This window comes from Electrona antarctica (assembly GCF_951216825.1).
Source record: "Electrona antarctica genome assembly, chromosome: 12".
NCBI classification, from domain to species: Eukaryota; Metazoa; Chordata; class Actinopteri; order Myctophiformes; family Myctophidae; genus Electrona; species Electrona antarctica.
Window position 1 is genome coordinate 43,728,947 of NC_136793.1, and position 19,829 is coordinate 43,748,775.

Sequence of the window (19,829 nt, forward strand, 5' to 3'; positions counted from 1 at the left end):
AACATGACTGTGTGGCCTCTACTGGCAGCATGCCAAAAAGTTTGATACTGCAGACAGACAGACAGACAGACAGACAGACAGACTGATTTTGGGGGGTCCCAATCCCATCCATGGTTCCAATATTAGGGTCCTTGATATGAAAAAGTATGAGAACCACTGTACTAGAGTACACTCACTTTTATTTTTGTAAGAGGCAATCATTTAGTGATCCAAAGTCAAGCTGGTATGGTATAGTTTAGGTTTGTGCCACGTCTGATAGAGAATGTGAATTATTTGTAAATGACTAGTGCAAATATGTTAATTCTAGACTTTACAATAACTTCAATGATAACTTTGAGTGTATAATCAAACGCATAGAGGGCGCTAGTACCATAGTACTCAGTACTCACCATAGACTTATATCGTTCCGCTGACCTTTACCACGGGGAAGCGGAAACGCCAACGGGACGACTTGTTGTGGATGCGCTGCTCGTGTGATCGTGCCATTCAAACGTATGGGAGACGCACAATAAATGATCGCAAAACCAGTTTAGAATCAAGTTCAACTAAGTTAGATAGGATCGACGGGGCTCACGCTCCCCGCCTGTTCACAACAACAGACGCCGGAGATAAACCCTGTGGCGCAGTTCGGTTTGCTGTGAAAGTGCGGCAGGGCAACGCATCTAGAACTATTCCACCATGGCGGATGTTACTGCGCGTAGCCTGCAGTATGAGTACAAAGCCGTGAGTACACATATCTCAGTCTCAGTTACAATGTGGGCACTTCGTATGTCTATTGTTGTTATTGTTATTATTATTATCTATTGGACTGAACTAGCTAGCGGTTAGCTGTAGCATCACACGAATAGTCGTAGTTTTCTAAGATCTAGGTAATAGCCTAGCAGCATTAGTTAAACTTCGTCGTACGACCGTGTCTCACTAGCACACTGACCTAATAAGTTAAATAACCTCCTTTATAGCTCTATGTAAATAAAATAACCAACAAGTGTTGTTAGCTTGTTCATTTTAGGCAAGCATTAAAGGGCCACTTCACCCCTTTTGCAACCAGATCTTATTTTAATGGTGTTTGGGAGACAAGAAACACTTTCCTGGGGTTTTTATGTGGGTAATTTGTGTTTTTAGATATTTTAGTATTTTAATGTGTCTGTGATGTCATGGACACACACTGGTCTCACTGCTGGATTACTACAATGACCATAATGCTTTGCTGAACTCACCCCACCTTGTGGAGAGGGAGAGGGCTGTTACTGAGACAACATGTAGTCCAGGAAGGAAGTGAGACCAGTGTCCATGACATAACTGGCACTTTGAAATACTAAAATATATAAAAACACGTATTACACACACAACCCCCAGGAAAGTCTTTATTTTCTCCCAAACATCATTAAAATAAGATCTGGTTGCAAAAGGGGTGAAGTGGCCCTTTAAACAACAACACACTTGCATAGGCTCGCAAGATGGAGTAACCATGAAGTAAGCTTGACTCTGGTTTCATTCCGTTTCAGAACTCCAACTTGGTGTTGCAAGCTGATCGCTCTCTGATCGACCGCACACGGCGAGATGAGCCCACGGGAGAGGTGTTGTCTCTGGTGGGAAAGCTTGATGGAACCAAGATGGGAGACAAGTCACAGAGGACCAAACCTCAAATGCTGGAAGAAAGACGTGCAAAGTCAGTTACACACAGACCTCATATAATGTTTTTTTTTCCCTCTGTTGTGAGAACATGATGCCTAACCCCATCCTGTTTAAACCATGTAGGAGGCGAAAGAGAGACGAGGACAGGCATGATATCAACAAGATGAAGGGTTTCACCCTGCTGTCTGAAGGCATTGATGAGATGGTGGGCATCGTGTACAAGCCTAAAACTAAAGAAACCAGAGAGACCTATGAGATCTTGCTCAGTTTCATCCAGGCTGCCTTGGGAGATCAGGTCAGACACATGCCATGATGCCCACCTGTATACCCCAACATATGAACTGGTATTGCTTGCCAACAACGTGCGTTATATTAAAGGTGTCTTTTTTATTTTAGCCACGTGATATTTTGTGCGGTGCGGCTGATGAAGTACTGGCAGTGTTGAAGAACGACAAGATGAGGGATAAAGAGAGGCGCCGTGAGGTGGAACAGCTTCTTGGGCCTGCTGATGACACGCGGTACCATGTGTTGGTCAATCTGGGGAAGAAGATCTCTGACTATGGGGGTGACAAGGAGCTACAGAACATGGGTATGTACCAGCTTTTAAAATAATATTGTCACTGTCGGGCAGAAACCTTGTTTTTTCGTCAGTGAATGCACGACAAACCATAACACAAGAATGTCATGTAAAAGTAGTGAAAATATTCGATCTACAAGCTAAGTTTCCTGAGAAGTATTGGTTTTGGACATACAGTACAAGGTGTCCACCCAACAGCAACGATATACAGAGCCACGTGGTGAAAAATGCTTCCCAAATAGCACTACAGGCACATTAAGTCAAAGGCAAGGGGAGAAACATTTTCCCATATACTTTCAGCAGAAATTATTTGACATTTTACTCAGTAAATTATGCAATCCATAACTTTTGTTTTTTTATGAAGCTCAAAAAGCTATTTATCCTCTGCCCAAAACAGACTTGTCTTTGTTAGCTTAGGAGTACTAATGTTGGGATCTGGGTTCAGATCCCAGATACGACATGAAAGTTGGTATTGCAGCTAAATTATATAAAAGATGGATAACTTCAAAATTTCATGGAAGGTACATTAATACAGTCAAAATGAGACAGATTATTGTATACTCATCTGCTACTATGACTGTATGATGTTTGACATTCACAATCTTCCAAAGAGAGTATGTCTCCATTCCTACAGTCCCAGTCTAATACACACAGAACAAGCATTGCATTTTAATGGTTTACTAATATTTATATATCTTTTTTCCACAGATGACAATATTGATGAAACATATGGTGTGAATGTGCAATTTGAGTCTGATGAGGAGGTAAGTTGATTGTTGGTCCAAGAACTTCTGTTCTCACTTCTGTGTCAGCCAGGACCTCTGATCCTCACATACAAGCCAACGCACATGTTGAATGTAAGTTCAAATGTGTTTACATTTTGCTTTTCCACTTAAAGGAGGGAGATGAGGACCAGTTTGGGGAAGTACGAGATGATCACTCTGATGAGGACAGTGAGGGAGAAGAGGCAAATGTCGGCTGCACCCTTACAGCCAATGTAAGTGGTGTATTCACTCATTCCTACACAGAGATGGAATTCCATCTCTAGTGGGTAATCAAGCAAACACATTTTTCTCAACTACTAAAGTAATTAATCTTTCTCTGCACCCTCTAGCTTGGTGTCACAGGTGATGTTATGAATGCTAAGAAAAAGGACCTACACCCCCGTGACATCGATGCTTTCTGGCTTCAGCGCCAGCTGAGTCGATTTTATGATGATGCTATTATCTCCCAAAAGAAGGCTGACGAGGTCTTGGATATCCTCAAGGTATTTCTATCTATCTGTCCGTTAGTTGTTGCTGTGATGAACAGATGGATAGCACTTGAGATCTCTGCTGAAATGACCTCTCTGTCTCTACATTTCTCAGACTGCCAGTGACGACAGAGAATGTGAAAACCAGCTGGTGTTATTGCTGGGCTTCAACACCTTTGACTTCATTAAAATCCTCCGCCAGCATCGCCGCATGAGTATGTCCTTTGATTAAGTATAGGCTGTTGCTTCTGGGCTGTGGGATCCTGTATGCCTTATCATATGTATAGTGAATGAAACCTGATATTTCTTCTTCTACACTACAGTCCAGTATTGTACCATGTTGGCCAGCGCTCAGAGTGAGGCAGAGAAGGAACGCATCATTGGAAAGATGGAGTCTGATCAAGAATTGTCAAAGATTCTTTACCAACTGCAGGAGACTGAGAAGGAAGACATTATTCGGGTAAGCCAGATAATGTGGAGCAAGACATATTTGATATTCATCATGTAAATTAATCAGTTTGCTCAGCTGCATCTCTATAATATGTGGTCTTTTTTTGTATCTTCAGGAGGAGAGATCCCGCAGGGAGAGAGTGAGAAAGTCTCGTGTAGACGACATGGAATCAATGGATATTGATCATGGAGAGGTGAATATTAATTTGCACACATTCCCCATAAATCATGTTTTTTGACAGGTTTTGTTTTGTTTGTTCAAAATATGTACACACAGACACACACACAGTACTTGGGTTTCTAAAATTGGTAAAATATCACAAATCAAGACATAGTAGTTTGTCACTACTCATGCAAGTACAAGCGGCAAGTGTTATTCTATGTTGTACAGACACAACATGTGCATTTCCTGTCAAAAACCTGTCATGATGGTCTTCCTTTCTTGTCCTGCAGACAGTGGCCCCTCGGCAGCTATTGGACCTGGAGGACCTGGCTTTCACCCAGGGAAGCCACTTCATGGCCAACAAAAGGTGTCAGCTGCCCGATGGCTCCTTCCGTAAGCAGCGCAAAGGTTATGAAGAAGTTCACGTTCCTGCTCTCAAACCCAAACCCTTTGGTGATGATGAGGTTTGTATAATAAACATTTATATACTAAGGCCTGCTAATGCAGCATTTTACATATATACTCTCTACTCTCTCTCTCTGTGCATAACTTAATTTTAACTCAAATTAGCAGATCTACAAGCTAATAATGTGTTGCGCATTGTAAGCTTGTATATCTGCTTTTTATGGTGCAGAACATGAGCAAAAATAAATGAATCTGGGTTAAAATATAATTAGGAGCCAGGCCACTAAATGATTGCTTGTGTCTAAGTGCATCATATTGATATGTTTTTATTAGGTGCTTATGCCCATTGAGAAGCTCCCCAAGTATGCACAGGCTGGGTTTGAAGGATTCAAAACCCTGAACCGCATCCAGAGCAAGTTGTTCAAGACCGCCATGGAGACGGATGAGAATCTCCTGGTGTGCGCGCCTACGGTGAGAAAGCTTACTCCCGTAAAAAGATAATTGCATTTTGTTTTCAGGGGAGCAAATGTGAATCTAACATGATGAATATTTAGTATAGATCTAGATCATAGTAATGTTATAGTGCATCCCCTTTACATGATGGTACATTGCCTGACCCCTGTGTATTGTATTCCTTTACATTATAGTACATTGCCTGACCCCTGTGTATTGTATTCATTTACATGATGGTACATTGCCTGACCCCTGTGTATTGTATTCCTTTACATGATGGTACATTGCCTGACCTCTGTGTATTGTATTCCTTTACATTATAGTACATTGCCTGACCTCTGTGTATTGTATTCCTTTACATTATAGTACATTGCCTGACCTGTGTATTGTATTCCTTTACATTATAGTACATTGCCTGACCTGTGTATTGTATTCCTTTACATTATAGTACATTGCCTGACCTGTGTATTGTATTCCTTTACATTATAGTACATTGCCTGACCTGTGTATTGTATTCCTTTACATTATAGTACATTGCCTGTCCCCTGTGTATTGTATTCCTTTACATGATGGTACATTGCCTGACCCCTGACCCCTGTGTATTGTATTCCTTGACTGCAGGGAGCGGGTAAGACTAATGTGGCCCTAATGGCCATGCTTAGGGAAATCGGAAAGCACATCAACCTGGATGGAACCATCAACTTGGATGACTTCAAGATCATCTACATTGCACCCATGCGCTCGCTGGTACAGGAGATGGTTGGAAGCTTTAGCAAGGTGAGCCTCTACCAACCGTTAGATCATCTACATTGCACCCATGCGCTCGCTGGTACAGGAGATGGTTGGAAGCTTTAGCAAGGTGAGCCTCTACCAACCGTTAGATCATCTACATTGCACCCATGCGCTCGCTGGTACAGGAGATGGTTGGAAGCTTTAGCAAGGTGAGCCTCTACCAACCGTTAGATCATCTACATTGCACCCATGCGCTCGCTGGTACAGGAGATGGTTGGAAGCTTTAGCAAGGTGAGCCTCTACCAACCGTTAGATCATCTACATTGCACCCATGCGCTCGCTGGTACAGGAGATGGTTGGAAGCTTTAGCAAGGTGAGCCTCTACCAACCGTTAGATCTGAAAATGATAACGTGCTGGAGGTGGGTTTTTGAGTGGTGCAACCACTCCAAGGAACAGCAATGTCCGTGTTAACAGACATTAGCAGTAGGGGCAAAAGTGGCGCCGTTGTGCCAGAAACGGAGAGAGAGATAGTGCTGCACTGTTGCCTGCTAATGAGAGAGGGGGGGGGGGCAAAGGGAGAGGGGAGTTGCACCACTCAGTTCACACGGGTGTGATTTTTTTCCCCCTGCTTGGCTCATATATTCTTATTTAATATAACATGTAATTCATGTGTCATAATCCATGTATTTATTTCCCCCTGATAACCAGCGCTTGGCAAGTTATGGCATCACGGTCTCTGAACTGACGGGGGACCACCAGCTCTGTAAAGAAGAGATTAATGCCACTCAGATTATCGTCTGCACCCCAGAGAAATGGGACATCATCACCCGTAAAGGTGGAGAGCGCACCTATACCCAACTAGTGCGCCTGATCATCATTGTAAGTGTTGAACACATCTTGCACAGACCGAGAAGACCCAGTAGAAAGTATTAAAATGCATTGGTCATTACCATGTTATTGGTACTATTGTTCACATATAAATAAATTAAACTAAACCTAAAACTGTTATTACCAGGATGAAATCCACTTGCTCCATGATGACCGTGGACCCGTCCTGGAGTCCCTGGTGGCAAGGACCATCCGCAACGTGGAGCTGACCCAGGAGGATGTACGACTGCTGGGCCTCAGCGCCACACTGCCCAACTACGAGGACGTGGCCACCTGCCTGCGCGTGGACCCCGCCAAGGGCCTATTCTACTTTGACAACAGGTTAGATCAAATCAGGCTTACAGAACACATGCCTGCTTTATTGACACACAACTAGTGTGTCTGTGTTGCCGAGGTGTGGGCACAAATCTATTTTCTAATGCCTGCCTTTTCTTCCCGTGTAGTTTCCGTCCCGTGCCCTTGGAGCAAACGTATGTTGGCATCACAGAGAAGAAGGCCATAAAACGTTTCCAGATCATGAATGAGATCGTCTATGAAAAGATCATGGAGCATGCTGGAAAGAACCAGGTGAGGCCTACTTAACCTATGCACCCTCAAGGTAGCTGACATACCATAGGCTCTTAGTTTGATACTTTATCCAAAGGGACTCATGAAAACCCCTAACCCTTCCAGTGTTAGTGCTGACCTCTGTGTTGAGATGCAGCTGTATGTCGGAGCAGGGTGACTCATAAAACATCTGACCTTCTCCCATAGGTACTGGTATTCGTCCACTCCAGGAAGGAAACAGGAAAGACTGCCAGAGCAATCAGAGACATGTGTCTGGAGAAAGACACCTTGGGACTTTTCCTCCGAGAGGGTTCAGCATCCACAGAGGTGTTGAGGACTGAGGCAGAGCAGTGCAAGGTGAGATCCATCTAACCGAAGATTTCCAGCATGTCCTGGAAAAACTTTCAGGTTACTCAAATGTCATGGCCTTAAAAGTTCTAAGTCTTGACTGAATCCTGAGTTTAAAATCTGCCTCAGTGGTCACACAGGCTTGTATTTTATCCCAAGTTTAGTTTGTAAAAGATTATTATATTTCTGTCTTAAAATATCAGAAATGATTCTTGTTGTAACATGCAGACACTAAAGTAAAGTAATATAAGAATATTATACCTTAAATGGCAGTTCAGGATGGCTGTTCTGATGCATATCCTTGCTCTTGAATCTAGAATCTCGAACTGAAGGACCTTTTGCCCTATGGCTTCGCTATACATCATGCTGGGATGACCAGAGTGGACCGAACCCTGGTGGAGGATCTCTTTGCTGACCGGCACATCCAGGTGCTGGTGTCCACGGCCACTCTGGCCTGGGGTGTCAACCTGCCAGCACACACTGTCATTATCAAAGGCACACAGGTGTACAGCCCTGAAAAAGGCAGGTGGACAGAACTGGGAGCTCTGGATATTCTACAGGTCAGTCTGAGTTGACCTAATCTTCTAGCACTTGTTTTAGCACTCGTCTTTAAAGTGTCACTTTATGCTTATTCGCTACTGGTATTATAATTTTTTTCTTGCTTTGGCTGCAAGTTTTTGTATATCAATACTGTAAATAAATGCAACTTTTTCTTTGTTTCAGATGCTTGGTCGAGCCGGCCGTCCCCAGTACGACACCAAAGGAGAGGGTATCCTGATCACGTCCCACGGAGAGCTGCAGTACTACCTGTCTCTGCTGAACCAGCAGCTGCCTATAGAGAGCCAAATGGTGGCCAAACTGGCCGACATGCTCAACGCCGAGATAGTGCTAGGCAATGTGCAGAATGCCAAGGTGAGTCTGTGGTGGACAAAGTATATACTTCAGTAAATACTCCAGTATTCAAAAAGTAGAAATTTCATTTATAAATCAATGCAGTTTTTTATTTTGGGGGAAAGCGTGCCAACACGCCCATGACCACACCTCTAGGCGCAAATACCGGTGTCGGCAAAGAAGATAGCGGGTGATGCTGGACGAAAATACCATTAAGGGACAGAGAAAGCTCCTATATTCGTAATGTTCGGGCAGCGGCTGAATTGCGGGCCGCGCTGCGGGTAAAGGATGCGACAAAATTGGAGCCCTAAGAGTCCCTTCCTAAATGTAGAGAAGTCAAAAGTACAATATGTCTGTATATATTTCGGCAGTTGACCTCAGCAAATACTGGGGCATTCTGGCTGCTTAGAGAGTAGGTGTTGTTGGTCATGTAACTGACATTCTGGGTACGGTTCCTACCTCAGGAGCTTTGTAGTACAGTTGGAGGCCATCGATATTGTCCTTTTCTTTTTGCTGAGGTTTGCGTGATCTGCGCAAAAGGACAGTTAACCCATTTTGGGCGGGAACCCCTTTTGGTGTTTTAAACATTGTTATAATTTAGCTATTGAAAAATAGCAGATCTACAAGCTCATAGCGCGCCACCGAGTGGCGCGCTACGAGCTTGTAGGTCTGCTATTTTTTTTAAATCGTGAAAATATTTATTTCAGAAAACTGGAGGATTTAGAAGGATTTTTTTTTCCTTCTGTCCTCTTTTCCTCTCTCTTCACTGACCTCTTAACTGTGTTAACATATTCTTCTTTCATTGTGTCAGGATGCAGTGAACTGGCTCGGCTACACCTACCTATATGTGCGCATGCTCCGCAACCCCACCCTGTATGGGGTCTCCCATGATGACCGCAGCTCAGACCCCCTGCTGGAGAGACGCAGGTTGGACCTGGTGCACACAGCAGCCAACATCCTGGACAAGAACAGCCTCATCAAGTATGACAAGAGGACCGGCAGCTTCCAGGTAACCGCATTTCACAACCCAACACCATTTTAGATGGATTGATTGTTTATTATGTGATCATGGTACCAATAATGAATTCGTGGATTAATAATCAACTGGACTTTGTCGTATTTTGAAGGTTACAGACCTGGGTCGTATCGCCAGCCACTTCTACATCACCCACGACTCCATTCAAACGTACAACCAGCTGCTGAAGCCGACGCTTAGTGAGATTGAGCTCTTCCGTGTTTTCTCGCTCTCCTCTGAGTTTAGGAACATCACTGTTCGAGAGGTATGGTACCATCAGTGTGGGTTTTTATTTTGGTAGATGTAAACATGACACAAAACACTGTAGTAGTAACCTTTATTATTATTACTGTGTTTCAGGAAGAGAAGTTGGAACTGCAAAAGCTGCTGGAAAGGGTTCCTATTCCAGTGAAGGAAAGCATTGAGGAGCCTAGCGCCAAGGTATTTGTGATTGGCAATGTTCCCACCAAGCTGTGCAGGCATAAGATCATGACCAGTTCCCAATTTCAGCACTAAGAGAAAACTGGTGATAAGTAATAGCTCCAGTCCACGGCACTGAAACTATTACTGTAGTTTGGCTAATGGCATTTTATAAATTGAATTGTGGTGAAATAAGATCTCTGATCTCATGCTCAGTCTTATAATAGCCTTTTAAATGTAATTTTTGTCCTCTATGCAAGTGTATTCCCATCTTATACTATCATAAAGCACTCAACTATTCTTACTGTATTATTGCAGATCAATGTCCTGCTCCAAGCTTACATCTCTCAGCTCAAACTGGAGGGCTTTGCTCTCATGGCCGACATGGTGTATGTCACACAGGTAAGGCTGGACCTGTAGTACCTATATTCACTATTTTTCTGACGGCTGGATGCTAACAATATCTTTGTCTTTTCAGAGCGCTGGAAGACTGATGAGGGCCATATTTGAGATTGTGCTGAACAGAGGCTGGGCTCAGCTCACCGACAAGACCATGAATCTCTGCAAGATGATTGACAAGAGAATGTGAGGCACTCTTTTGCATTACCTTTATTTATTCAAACACAATGCTATCCTTTTAGTTGCCAAAGCTGGTTCTATATGCTTTTGTAAGTTTTGACGTGGTCCTATTGCGCACAGGTGGCAGTCCATGTCCCCTCTGCGGCAGTTCAGGAAACTGCCTGAGGAGGTAATCAAGAAGATTGAGAAGAAAAACTTCCCCTTTGAGCGGCTGTATGACCTCAACCACAATGAAATTGGTGAGTTTTGCCCTCCTCCCCTTACACACACATACACGGGCGCGCGCGCACACACACAGATGCATTTGCCAGTTCAGTACTCATTCAACAGTTGACTTCCGTCTTCAATATAAATGTATATGCTAACTAAGGCTTTTTGTCTTAAGGTGAGCTGATCCGTATGCCAAAAATGGGGAAGACGATCCACAAATATGTTCACCAATTCCCCAAACTGGACTTGGCTGTTCATCTGCAGCCCATCACCCGCTCCACACTCAAAGTGGAGCTGACCATCACTCCTGACTTCCAGTGGGATGACAAGGTTACAAACCTAGTTATATATATTGCGGTTTATATAATGCATTTTATCATGATGGATTTCAAATTAGTTCAACAGTTCAATAAGCTGGAGCTTCCTAGGTCACCAGCACCACAAGTAATAAACAGTGATGGTCAAAAGTTCAAAACCTCAGGAGATTAGTTCAAGGGACATTTAATAGCGTTGGGTAATGGATCTCGTTGATTGTTCCTGGAATGCTGAGTTGCTGACACCCTCTTGCCTTCTTAGATCCATGGATCCTCCGAGGCCTTCTGGATACTGGTTGAGGATGTGGACAGTGAGGTCATCCTCCACCACGAGTACTTCCTGCTCAAAGCCAAGTACGCCCAGGACGAACATCTGGTCACGTTCTTCGTTCCGGTGTTCGAGCCTCTGCCGCCGCAGTACTTCATCCGTGTGGCTTCAGACCGCTGGCTTTGTGAGTATTGACTTACAAAAGTCACTTTAAGATTGTTAACATTGTTAGTTGTTTAGGACCTTTCAGTAGGTAGAAGCAATGTTTTATGTCTGATACCACAGATTTGAGACTGATTTGGGAGAGAATTAGTCATACCCTGCCTTTGGCCATATATCATTAATTGTAATCTGCAAACCTCTTTTGTTCTCAGCCTGTGAGACTCAGCTTCCAGTGTCTTTCCGTCACCTGATCCTACCAGAGAAGTACCCACCGCCCACTGAGCTGCTGGACCTGCAGCCGCTGCCTGTGACTGCTCTCCGGAACTCTGCCTTCGAGACGCTCTACCAGAACAAGTTCCCTTTCTTCAACCCCATCCAGACACAAGGTAAGAGACAAGAAAAAGACGCCTTTTAACATAACATTTTTAATATGATTTTGCGTCTCTATCATGACACTGATAGACAAACTGTACCTTCTCCTGAATGACAGTGAAGAGTTGCACTCTTACTTCCGTGCAATATTGTGTATTTTCCTCCAGTGTTCAACGCGGTGTACAACAGTGACGACAATGTGTTTGTGGGAGCTCCCACCGGCAGTGGGAAGACAATCTGCGCTGAGTTTGCCATTCTGAGAATGCTGCTGCACAACCCAGAGGGCCGCTGTGTCTACATCACACCCATGGAGGCTCTGGCTGAACAGGTATTGAGGAAATCTTGAAAAAACAAGAAGGTGGCCGCACACGCCAATAGCCAGAGTGCCAATATTTTATTAGGACAGCAGGTAAGACAAAAATGAATCCAACGTTTCGGCGGTTAAGCCTTCATCAGGGAATACAGAGCACATAATGAACAGGTATTGAAACAGCGATGGAAGGCCGTGCTGTTATCAAAACCAAATTGGTGTCTCCGTTTTTATAACACCAGTTATGCAACCGTTTTATCCCCACATCCAAACTAGGTGTCTGTCTACATCGAAACGTTCCATTATGTAGACTGCTACCGTTACACTTAACACAGTTCATCATTCCTTGTATATTTTCTTCCTTTTAAAAAAAAAAATCCTACAGGTGTTTGTTGACTGGCATCAGAAGTTCCAGGACAACCTGAATAAGAAGGTGGTGCTGCTCACTGGAGAGACCAGCACAGATCTGAAGCTTCTGGGGAAAGGTGACATCATCGTCAGTACACCTGACAAGTGGGACATCCTGTCTCGCCGCTGGAAGCAGAGGAAGAACGTGCAGAATGTCAGCCTGTTCGTTGTGGACGAGACACACCTCATTGGTGGAGAGAATGGGGTAAGATCTGTTCGTTGTGGACGAGACACACCTCATTGGTGGAGAGAACGGGGTAAGATGAGACAAGACACACCTCATTGGTGGAGAGAACGGGGTAAGATTGTGACCACAGTTCTGCGCTCATTAACTGGTATGCATATCGTTGCTGTCGGGTGTAAATCTTGTATGCCAGCTCTTGTTAATTCTCAATTGGTTAAATATTCATAAAACCCACAGACACTTTCAAAATGTACAAAAAAGCAGATCTATAAGCTACTTTTGTGTCACACTGATGGGAGGTTTCTGGCCGACAACAATATACAGTATCTAAGAAGCTTTACGGATGTGCGAGGAGGAGGGAATTACTAATAATTACAAAGAGACTAAATCCATTTATCCTTCTGTAAATTGGCGAGTAATCCTAAGAAAATACGTGCCATTCTCTGTCCATTAGCCCGTGTTGGAGGTGATCTGCTCCAGGATGAGGTACATCTCCTCCCAGATTGAACGTCCCATCCGCATCGTGGCCCTCAGCTCGTCTCTGTCCAATGCCAAAGACGTGGCCCACTGGCTGGGCTGCAGCACCACGGCCACCTTCAACTTCCACCCCAACGTCAGGCCCGTTCCTCTGGAGCTCCACATCCAGGTGCGACTAAAGTCCGGTTTATGCTTCGTTCTATGGCGGTGTAGCCTGATCTACAAGACCACAATGCGTCACAGTCTGGGCTAGTAGATCGGCTATGTTTGGCACGTGCCGTATGACAAAGCATAATTCAGGCATAACATTTAAAAATCAGTAAATGCTTTCTGGTGCCTGCTTAACAATGTATTAAGTATCTGCTAAACTGATACTTGGAATAGTTATAAATACTTGATTGGGTTGCATGGTGCGTTATGGTTAAATCCCTGCAGCAGCCATGTGACCTATCAAATTGCCATTAAGCAACACACTAAAGCTGAATTGGCAAATTCTTTCATGTAAAACCTGTTCTTTCTACTCCTCAGGGTTTCAATGTGAGCCACACTCAGACTCGCCTGCTATCCATGGCTAAGCCAGTGTACCACGCCATCATGAAGCACAGCCCCTCCAAACCAGCCGTGGTGTTCGTCCCCTCCCGCAGACAGACTCGCCTCACCGCCATCGACATCCTCACCTTCTGCGCCGCCGACGTTGTCCCTCAGAGGTTGGTCACAACTGTACTAATCATGCCTATAGGTTAGGAATGAGTTGCCTATAAGACTACAGTATGTGTTCAGTTAATACATTCAATGCTGGAATTAAATGTGATATTTGTCTTTGTCTAGATTCTTGCATTGCACTGAGAAGGACCTGGCTCCCTTCTTGGAGAAGGTGGCCGATGCCACACTGAAGGAAACACTGGCCAACGGTGTGGGCTACCTGCACGAGGGTCTGTCCACCACCGAACGCAAAATAGTTGAACAGCTGTTCAACTCAGGTATGACTCCACAGTCTTATACACCAGTAGTTCTCAAACATTTGATATGTATTTAGCCACAGATCCCCATTTGAATAGATTTTGTGCAAACTGTACCTCATTTTTCTGGGGACCCCCTGGAAAACAGTTTGAGAAAGGTTAATGATAGTTTCTGACGTCCTTTCTCATCTCTGTTCTCTTCCCTCTGACAGGAGCCGTTCAGGTCGTTGTGGCATCCCGTTCGCTCTGCTGGGGCACCAACATCGCCGCACACCTCGTCGTTGTCATGGACACGCAGTACTACAACGGCAAAATCCATGCGTAGGTCTTCCCACAGCTTATTTAGTCTTTTTGGCTTCATAAAGTGGTCACGTTGTATGAAATAACTCTCTTTTATATTGTGTGTAGCATACGGTGACATTCTCCTTCCTGTGTGCAGATATGTGGACTATCCCATCTATGATGTCCTTCAGATGGTGGGCAAAGCCAACAGACCAATGCTGGATGATGAGGGGCGCTGTGTCATCATGTGTCAGGGCTCCAAGAAGGTAACACCATTTTCTCATCTTATATCAATTTCTATATCTTTCTCTCTCATTCTTATTCTTTATCTCTCGGCAGACAGAAATACATAAAATACAAAAATATGTTGTCTGACATTGTCTTGTACCTGCCAAAAAGTGTAAGGTCACAGAAGCATGTCCTTTTTGGTTTCCTGGTTATTACCATCAAAGGACGTGGCCATGTTTCCCCTACGTAATAGAAACTGTTCCAAATATGTCTCACGACATTTGAGATTAGTTTGAAATGTCAGTGTAGTATGAGTATAAAACAGCCTTTATTGGGGCGACCGATATTCAAGTGGTTATTGTGTGTACTACATGGGCTCAAATGCCTGACAGCGAATCCCCAGGTCGATTCCCGACCGTTTGTTGCATGTCACTCCCCTTCTCCCAGCGTTTCCTGTTCATTGTCCGCTTAAACCTTAAACAATGAATGTAGCCATTTTTCATTTTTAAAGATGCACTCTTTTTGGCCTTCCTGACAGGATTTCTTCAAGAAGTTCCTTTATGAGCCGCTGCCAGTGGAGTCTCACCTTGACCACTGCCTCCATGACCACTTCAATGCTGAGATCGTCACCAAGACGGTGGAGAACAAGCAGGATGCTGTGGACTACCTGACCTGGACATTCCTCTACCGCCGCATGACCCAGAACCCCAACTACTACAACCTGCAGGGTGAGACCCCAGGAAGACTAGCGGGAGCGGAAGTTAATGGGGATCTGAATAAAGACGCTGCACATCCAAACATATAAAGGGAGGAGATGTAATTTAGTCTGGGGTGCACCAGTAGCTGACCAAGTAGTCTGTCCACCTCATGAGGAGATGTAATTTAGTCTGGGGTGCACCAGTAGCTGACCAAGTAGTCTGTCCACCTCATGAGGAGATGTCATTTAGTCTGGGGTGCACCAGTAGCTGACCAAGTAGTCTGTCCACCTCATGAGGAGATGTCATTTAGTCTGGGGTGCACCAGTAGCTGACCAAGTAGTCTGTCCACCTCATGAGGAGATGTCATTTAGTCTGGGGTGCACCAGTAGCTGACCAAGTAGTCTGTCCACCTCATGAGGAGATGTCATTTAGTCTGGGGTGCACCAGTAGCTGACCAAGTAGTCTGTCCACCTCATGAATGTGTTAATATAGTGATATTGAGTTGGGAAAAGATGATATTGCATTACTGTCTCAAATATGTACAGACGACTCTTGCTATAGAGAATATTGAATGAGGCACAGAAGTGCATCAGCTGCTGCAGTTCTGACTTGTATTAGGGTACCATCTACTGGATACTTTTAGTAAATGGCTTACAACGTTCAAACAAGAACAGGATAAAGTCTTTGTTTTGTTTATTATACTATTTCAAAAGACATTGACAAATAGCCTAGATAACTGCCGATCCCGAAGAAAAGTGAAATGTCCGATATTGATTGAGCTTTCTTTTCTTCTTCTCTGTCTTCAGGCATGTCTCATCGTCACTTGTCAGACCATCTGTCAGAGTTGGTGGAGAACACACTCCATGATTTGGAGCAGTCCAAATGTATCAGCATTGAGGACGAGATGGACGTAGCTCCTCTCAACTTGGGCATGATCGCTGCCTACTACTACATCAACTACACCACCATTGGTTTGTGGCAACAATTAATATCCACAGCACTCCCTGTATAACTGATCTTATTAGCTGCCAGGCTAGTGTAATATTTTCTGTTTATACTCACATTATTTCTTGGTGTGCTCTGCAGAGCTGTTCAGCATGTCCTTGAACGCCAAAACAAAGATCCGTGGGTTGATTGAGATCATCTCCAATGCCGCCGAGTACAACAACATCCCCATCAGACACCACGAGGACGCACTTCTCCGACAGGTGAACGACACGCTACGCTGACTAAATGTCAGACGTGACGTCTCACTGTGCATTCAGATGACACCAAACATAGGTACCAATTTTAAGTGAACACTAACTTTGTGGTTTGGATATTTGTTATATTTCAGCTGGCCCAGAAGGTGCCCCACAAACTGAACAACGCCAAGTTCAACGACCCCCACGTGAAGACCAACTTGCTGCTGCAGGCCCACCTGTCCAGGATGCAGCTGAGTGCAGAGCTCCAGTCAGACACCGAAGAGATCCTGAGCAAGGTGAATGATGACGCCACAAAAAACATATGGCTGTTCATTCACTGAAAATCTGCATACATGTATACTAGAGTGTGAAGTGCAAAAATACAATTCGAGAGTAATCATGAGATGAAAATATTTAGGGTTTACTCAGTCTGACTAGTACAAGAACCTGCACACATTCCTTGTGTTCTTGTGCTAGTAACTTTTTGTTGTTTCAACCTAGAATCTTTTTTATAAAAGATGTGCCAGTTCATTTGTAGACTAACAATCTGGAAACACATCAGCAAAAAAAGGGAAAACTGCGTCCGTTTTTTTCCTTTTATTTATCTCTGGGGGCAGTGCTTGATAGAATGTGGATGACAGGATGTTGGCCCGTTTGGTCGTACGTGTGTTTTTACATTCCTAACATACATAAGGCTGCCGACAGATTCTGCTGCGGACGGAGCTCTGAATCTGTCTTCAGAGATTAGTAGACTAGTGATTCTACACAGAAACCGAGAATAGTTTTTAACTGGGTGTCTGGGGTTGGGGACAGGAGGTTGCAGCCTCTTGGATTTTCTGAATTGTTGCACGCGACCCAATAGTGTTTTTGAATTGATTTATCCATTTATTTGTATGTACTGTAAACATATTTCATCTGTGCTGTTTGTAGGCGGTGCGTCTGATCCAAGCCTGTGTAGATGTACTGTCCAGTAACGGCTGGCTGAGTCCTGCGCTGGCTGCCATGGAGTTGGCACAGATGGTGACCCAAGCCATGTGGTCGAAGGACTCCTACCTCAAACAACTGCCATTCTTCACATCTGAGCACATCAAGCGCTGCACAGATAAGGTAATAAAACATAAAAGAAAAATCAATGCATTGCTTCAATTCAGGGACTTAAAAGTGCAACATTGATACTTGCATGCACAGCATTCTGTTAATGTTTTGGCTATATTAAAAATAAAATAAATGGTTAGATGGTTCCACTGATGTTCAAAATGGCCTGGATTGGATCAGAATAAACGAGTTGTGGATGAGAACCTTAATTGCATGGAAGCTGACCTCTTAATCTTCTTTGTCTCTTCATTAGGGTGTAGAGAGCATCTTTGACATCATGGAAATGGAGGATGAAGAGCGCACTGCCCTGCTTCAGCTCTCCGATGCCCAGATGGCTGATGTGGCTCGCTTCAGTAACCGCTACCCCAACATTGAACTATCATATGAAGTGGTAGAGAAAGACAACATCAAGAGGTACTTTAACTACTTCACCACAGACAAAAGACAAAATTCTGATCATTGTATTTTATTTATTTATATAAAACATGACATATTGGTAGTGGTACACCACAGTTAAAGTGGTTAAATATGGTTTAACATCTCATAATAGTTATAGTAATGTTTTGTTTTTGTGTCATTACCATGTGTACATGATAATCTAATAAATGGCATGTTTAATGGCAGGTGTAAAATGTAATGCAAATGAGTAATTTATAAATGTATGCGTACACGGTTTAGAAAAGACAGTTTGTAAAGCATCAATTCTTTCATCTTTATTCACAGTGGAAGTCCAGTTCTGGTACTGGTTCAACTGGAAAGAGAGGAGGAGGTTACTGGACCTGTTATTGCACCTCTCTTCCCCCAGGTACGTTATTGAAATGGCTGTGATTGTTAACCAAAACCTTTTCTATAAGTAAAACATTTGATTAATGACAATTGTTTGTGTTCTTTCAGAAACGGGAGGAGGGCTGGTGGGTGGTGATTGGTGACCCCAAGTCCAATAGCCTCATCTCTATCAAGAGGCTGACGCTTCAGCAGAAAGCAAAGGTCAGTCAATCACATCCACTTAGGAGGTTGTACCATTTTTTGCTTAAGCGATATTACACAAGAGGGTGTTCTTTATCGTCATAAATGCACAAAAATCATATTTTTTTAATGTCCCAAGAAACTAGCTAGCCTAGCCACCGAGTCTGCTGCGCTCTGTGAGAAAAACACAGCTGAAATCTTTGTTTTGACTAGGTGTTCCTTTGTGCTGGTTTAAGGAATGGCTATAAGCTGTTTCAACCAATCAGATTGCTTCCTCGAAAGGACCTGTTATCGTTTATGGTAGCTTATATTATTTAAATCTGGCCCTTGGACACAGTGGTGTATATTAGGCATAATGAATCGGGTCATTATGAAGCAGTGCTTTTTAGAAATGCACCAAACATCTGGCATAACAAACAGGTCTACAGTAAACCCTACTGTTGGAAAGTGGTATTGATTGATATTGGTCGATAACCCTGTAATAAATAGTTATAGGCCAAAATGTCAATATTGGGCATCCCTAATAATGCCAATGATGGAGATGGTGTACGTTAAATTGCATAGTTGAGGATATTCAAAAGTCTAACGTAATTTCTTGATGTCCTGTAGGTCAAGCTGGACTTCGTAGCACCGGTGATGGGCGTTCACAACTACACTCTGTACTTCATGAGTGATGCCTACATGGGTTGTGACCAGGAGTACAAATTCAGCGCGGACGTGAAGGAGGCTGAAAGCGGAGACAGCGACTCAGACTAGCCTGTAATCGGATGACCCTCATGTCAGTCTCAAGTGGGATCAGTAGATGTTCTTACTGTAGATATTAAACCAGTTTCCCGTATCGTTGTCCAAGTATGCCATTACCTTCTTAGGCTGTGGTTATAACATTTTCTATGAGTATGTTTTGTTTAATGAGTTTAGATCATGCTTTTCTTGTACACCAGTCCAGAAAAAAACATACAAGATAAATTCTTGTAAACATGTATAAAGCGTACCATGTTGTGATTCGTGAATAGCTGTCCATAAAGGCCCAATCAGAATTTTTGTATGTTAATATTGGGTATAATGCACATTGATTCTTGAGTCAGCTGAATACTTAGCATTTGCAGGTTTGTGCAACAAACAAAACACTTCTTTCCAGTGTTATGGAAAAACATGAATCCATATTTAGAGGGTTAGTATTTTGTATAAAGCCCCTTTCTTAGTATGACTGAACAAGCCAATAAAATGCATTTAACTATTAGGATTCTGGATGGGCCTTGATTTCAAGTAAATGTTGTAATTTCTTTTTGCAATAAAGATAATCCAAGAATTTACTATTTACCCCTGAACACAACATCTGCAGTAGTGGGCAGGCACT

The 19,829-nt window shown here is 43.5% G+C and overlaps 1 protein-coding gene across 1 annotated transcript; it reads left to right on the forward strand.

The window, feature by feature from the left end:
* The first annotated feature begins 405 nt into the window (after nt 1–405).
* snrnp200 (small nuclear ribonucleoprotein 200 (U5)) lies at nt 406–19,783 on the forward strand. The gene is made up of 44 exons (XM_079516519.1): nt 406–723; nt 1,506–1,669; nt 1,759–1,930; nt 2,032–2,224; nt 2,921–2,976; nt 3,111–3,209; nt 3,327–3,479; nt 3,580–3,679; nt 3,788–3,924; nt 4,031–4,108; nt 4,368–4,541; nt 4,816–4,953; nt 5,557–5,712; nt 6,377–6,547; nt 6,684–6,877; nt 7,000–7,123; nt 7,310–7,459; nt 7,768–8,010; nt 8,174–8,362; nt 9,153–9,350; nt 9,469–9,621; nt 9,717–9,797; nt 10,095–10,178; nt 10,255–10,361; nt 10,476–10,594; nt 10,741–10,895; nt 11,142–11,331; nt 11,522–11,695; nt 11,849–12,009; nt 12,377–12,604; nt 13,038–13,229; nt 13,589–13,767; nt 13,889–14,040; nt 14,232–14,340; nt 14,459–14,567; nt 15,068–15,257; nt 16,034–16,198; nt 16,314–16,435; nt 16,564–16,707; nt 17,342–17,518; nt 17,760–17,920; nt 18,230–18,311; nt 18,401–18,493; nt 19,082–19,783. Exons 1-44 carry the CDS (start codon nt 679–681, stop codon nt 19,226–19,228), a joined length of 6,408 nt encoding a protein of 2,135 aa, XP_079372645.1. The 5' UTR covers nt 406–678; the 3' UTR covers nt 19,229–19,783.
* Nucleotides 19,784–19,829: the final 46 nt, after the last annotated feature.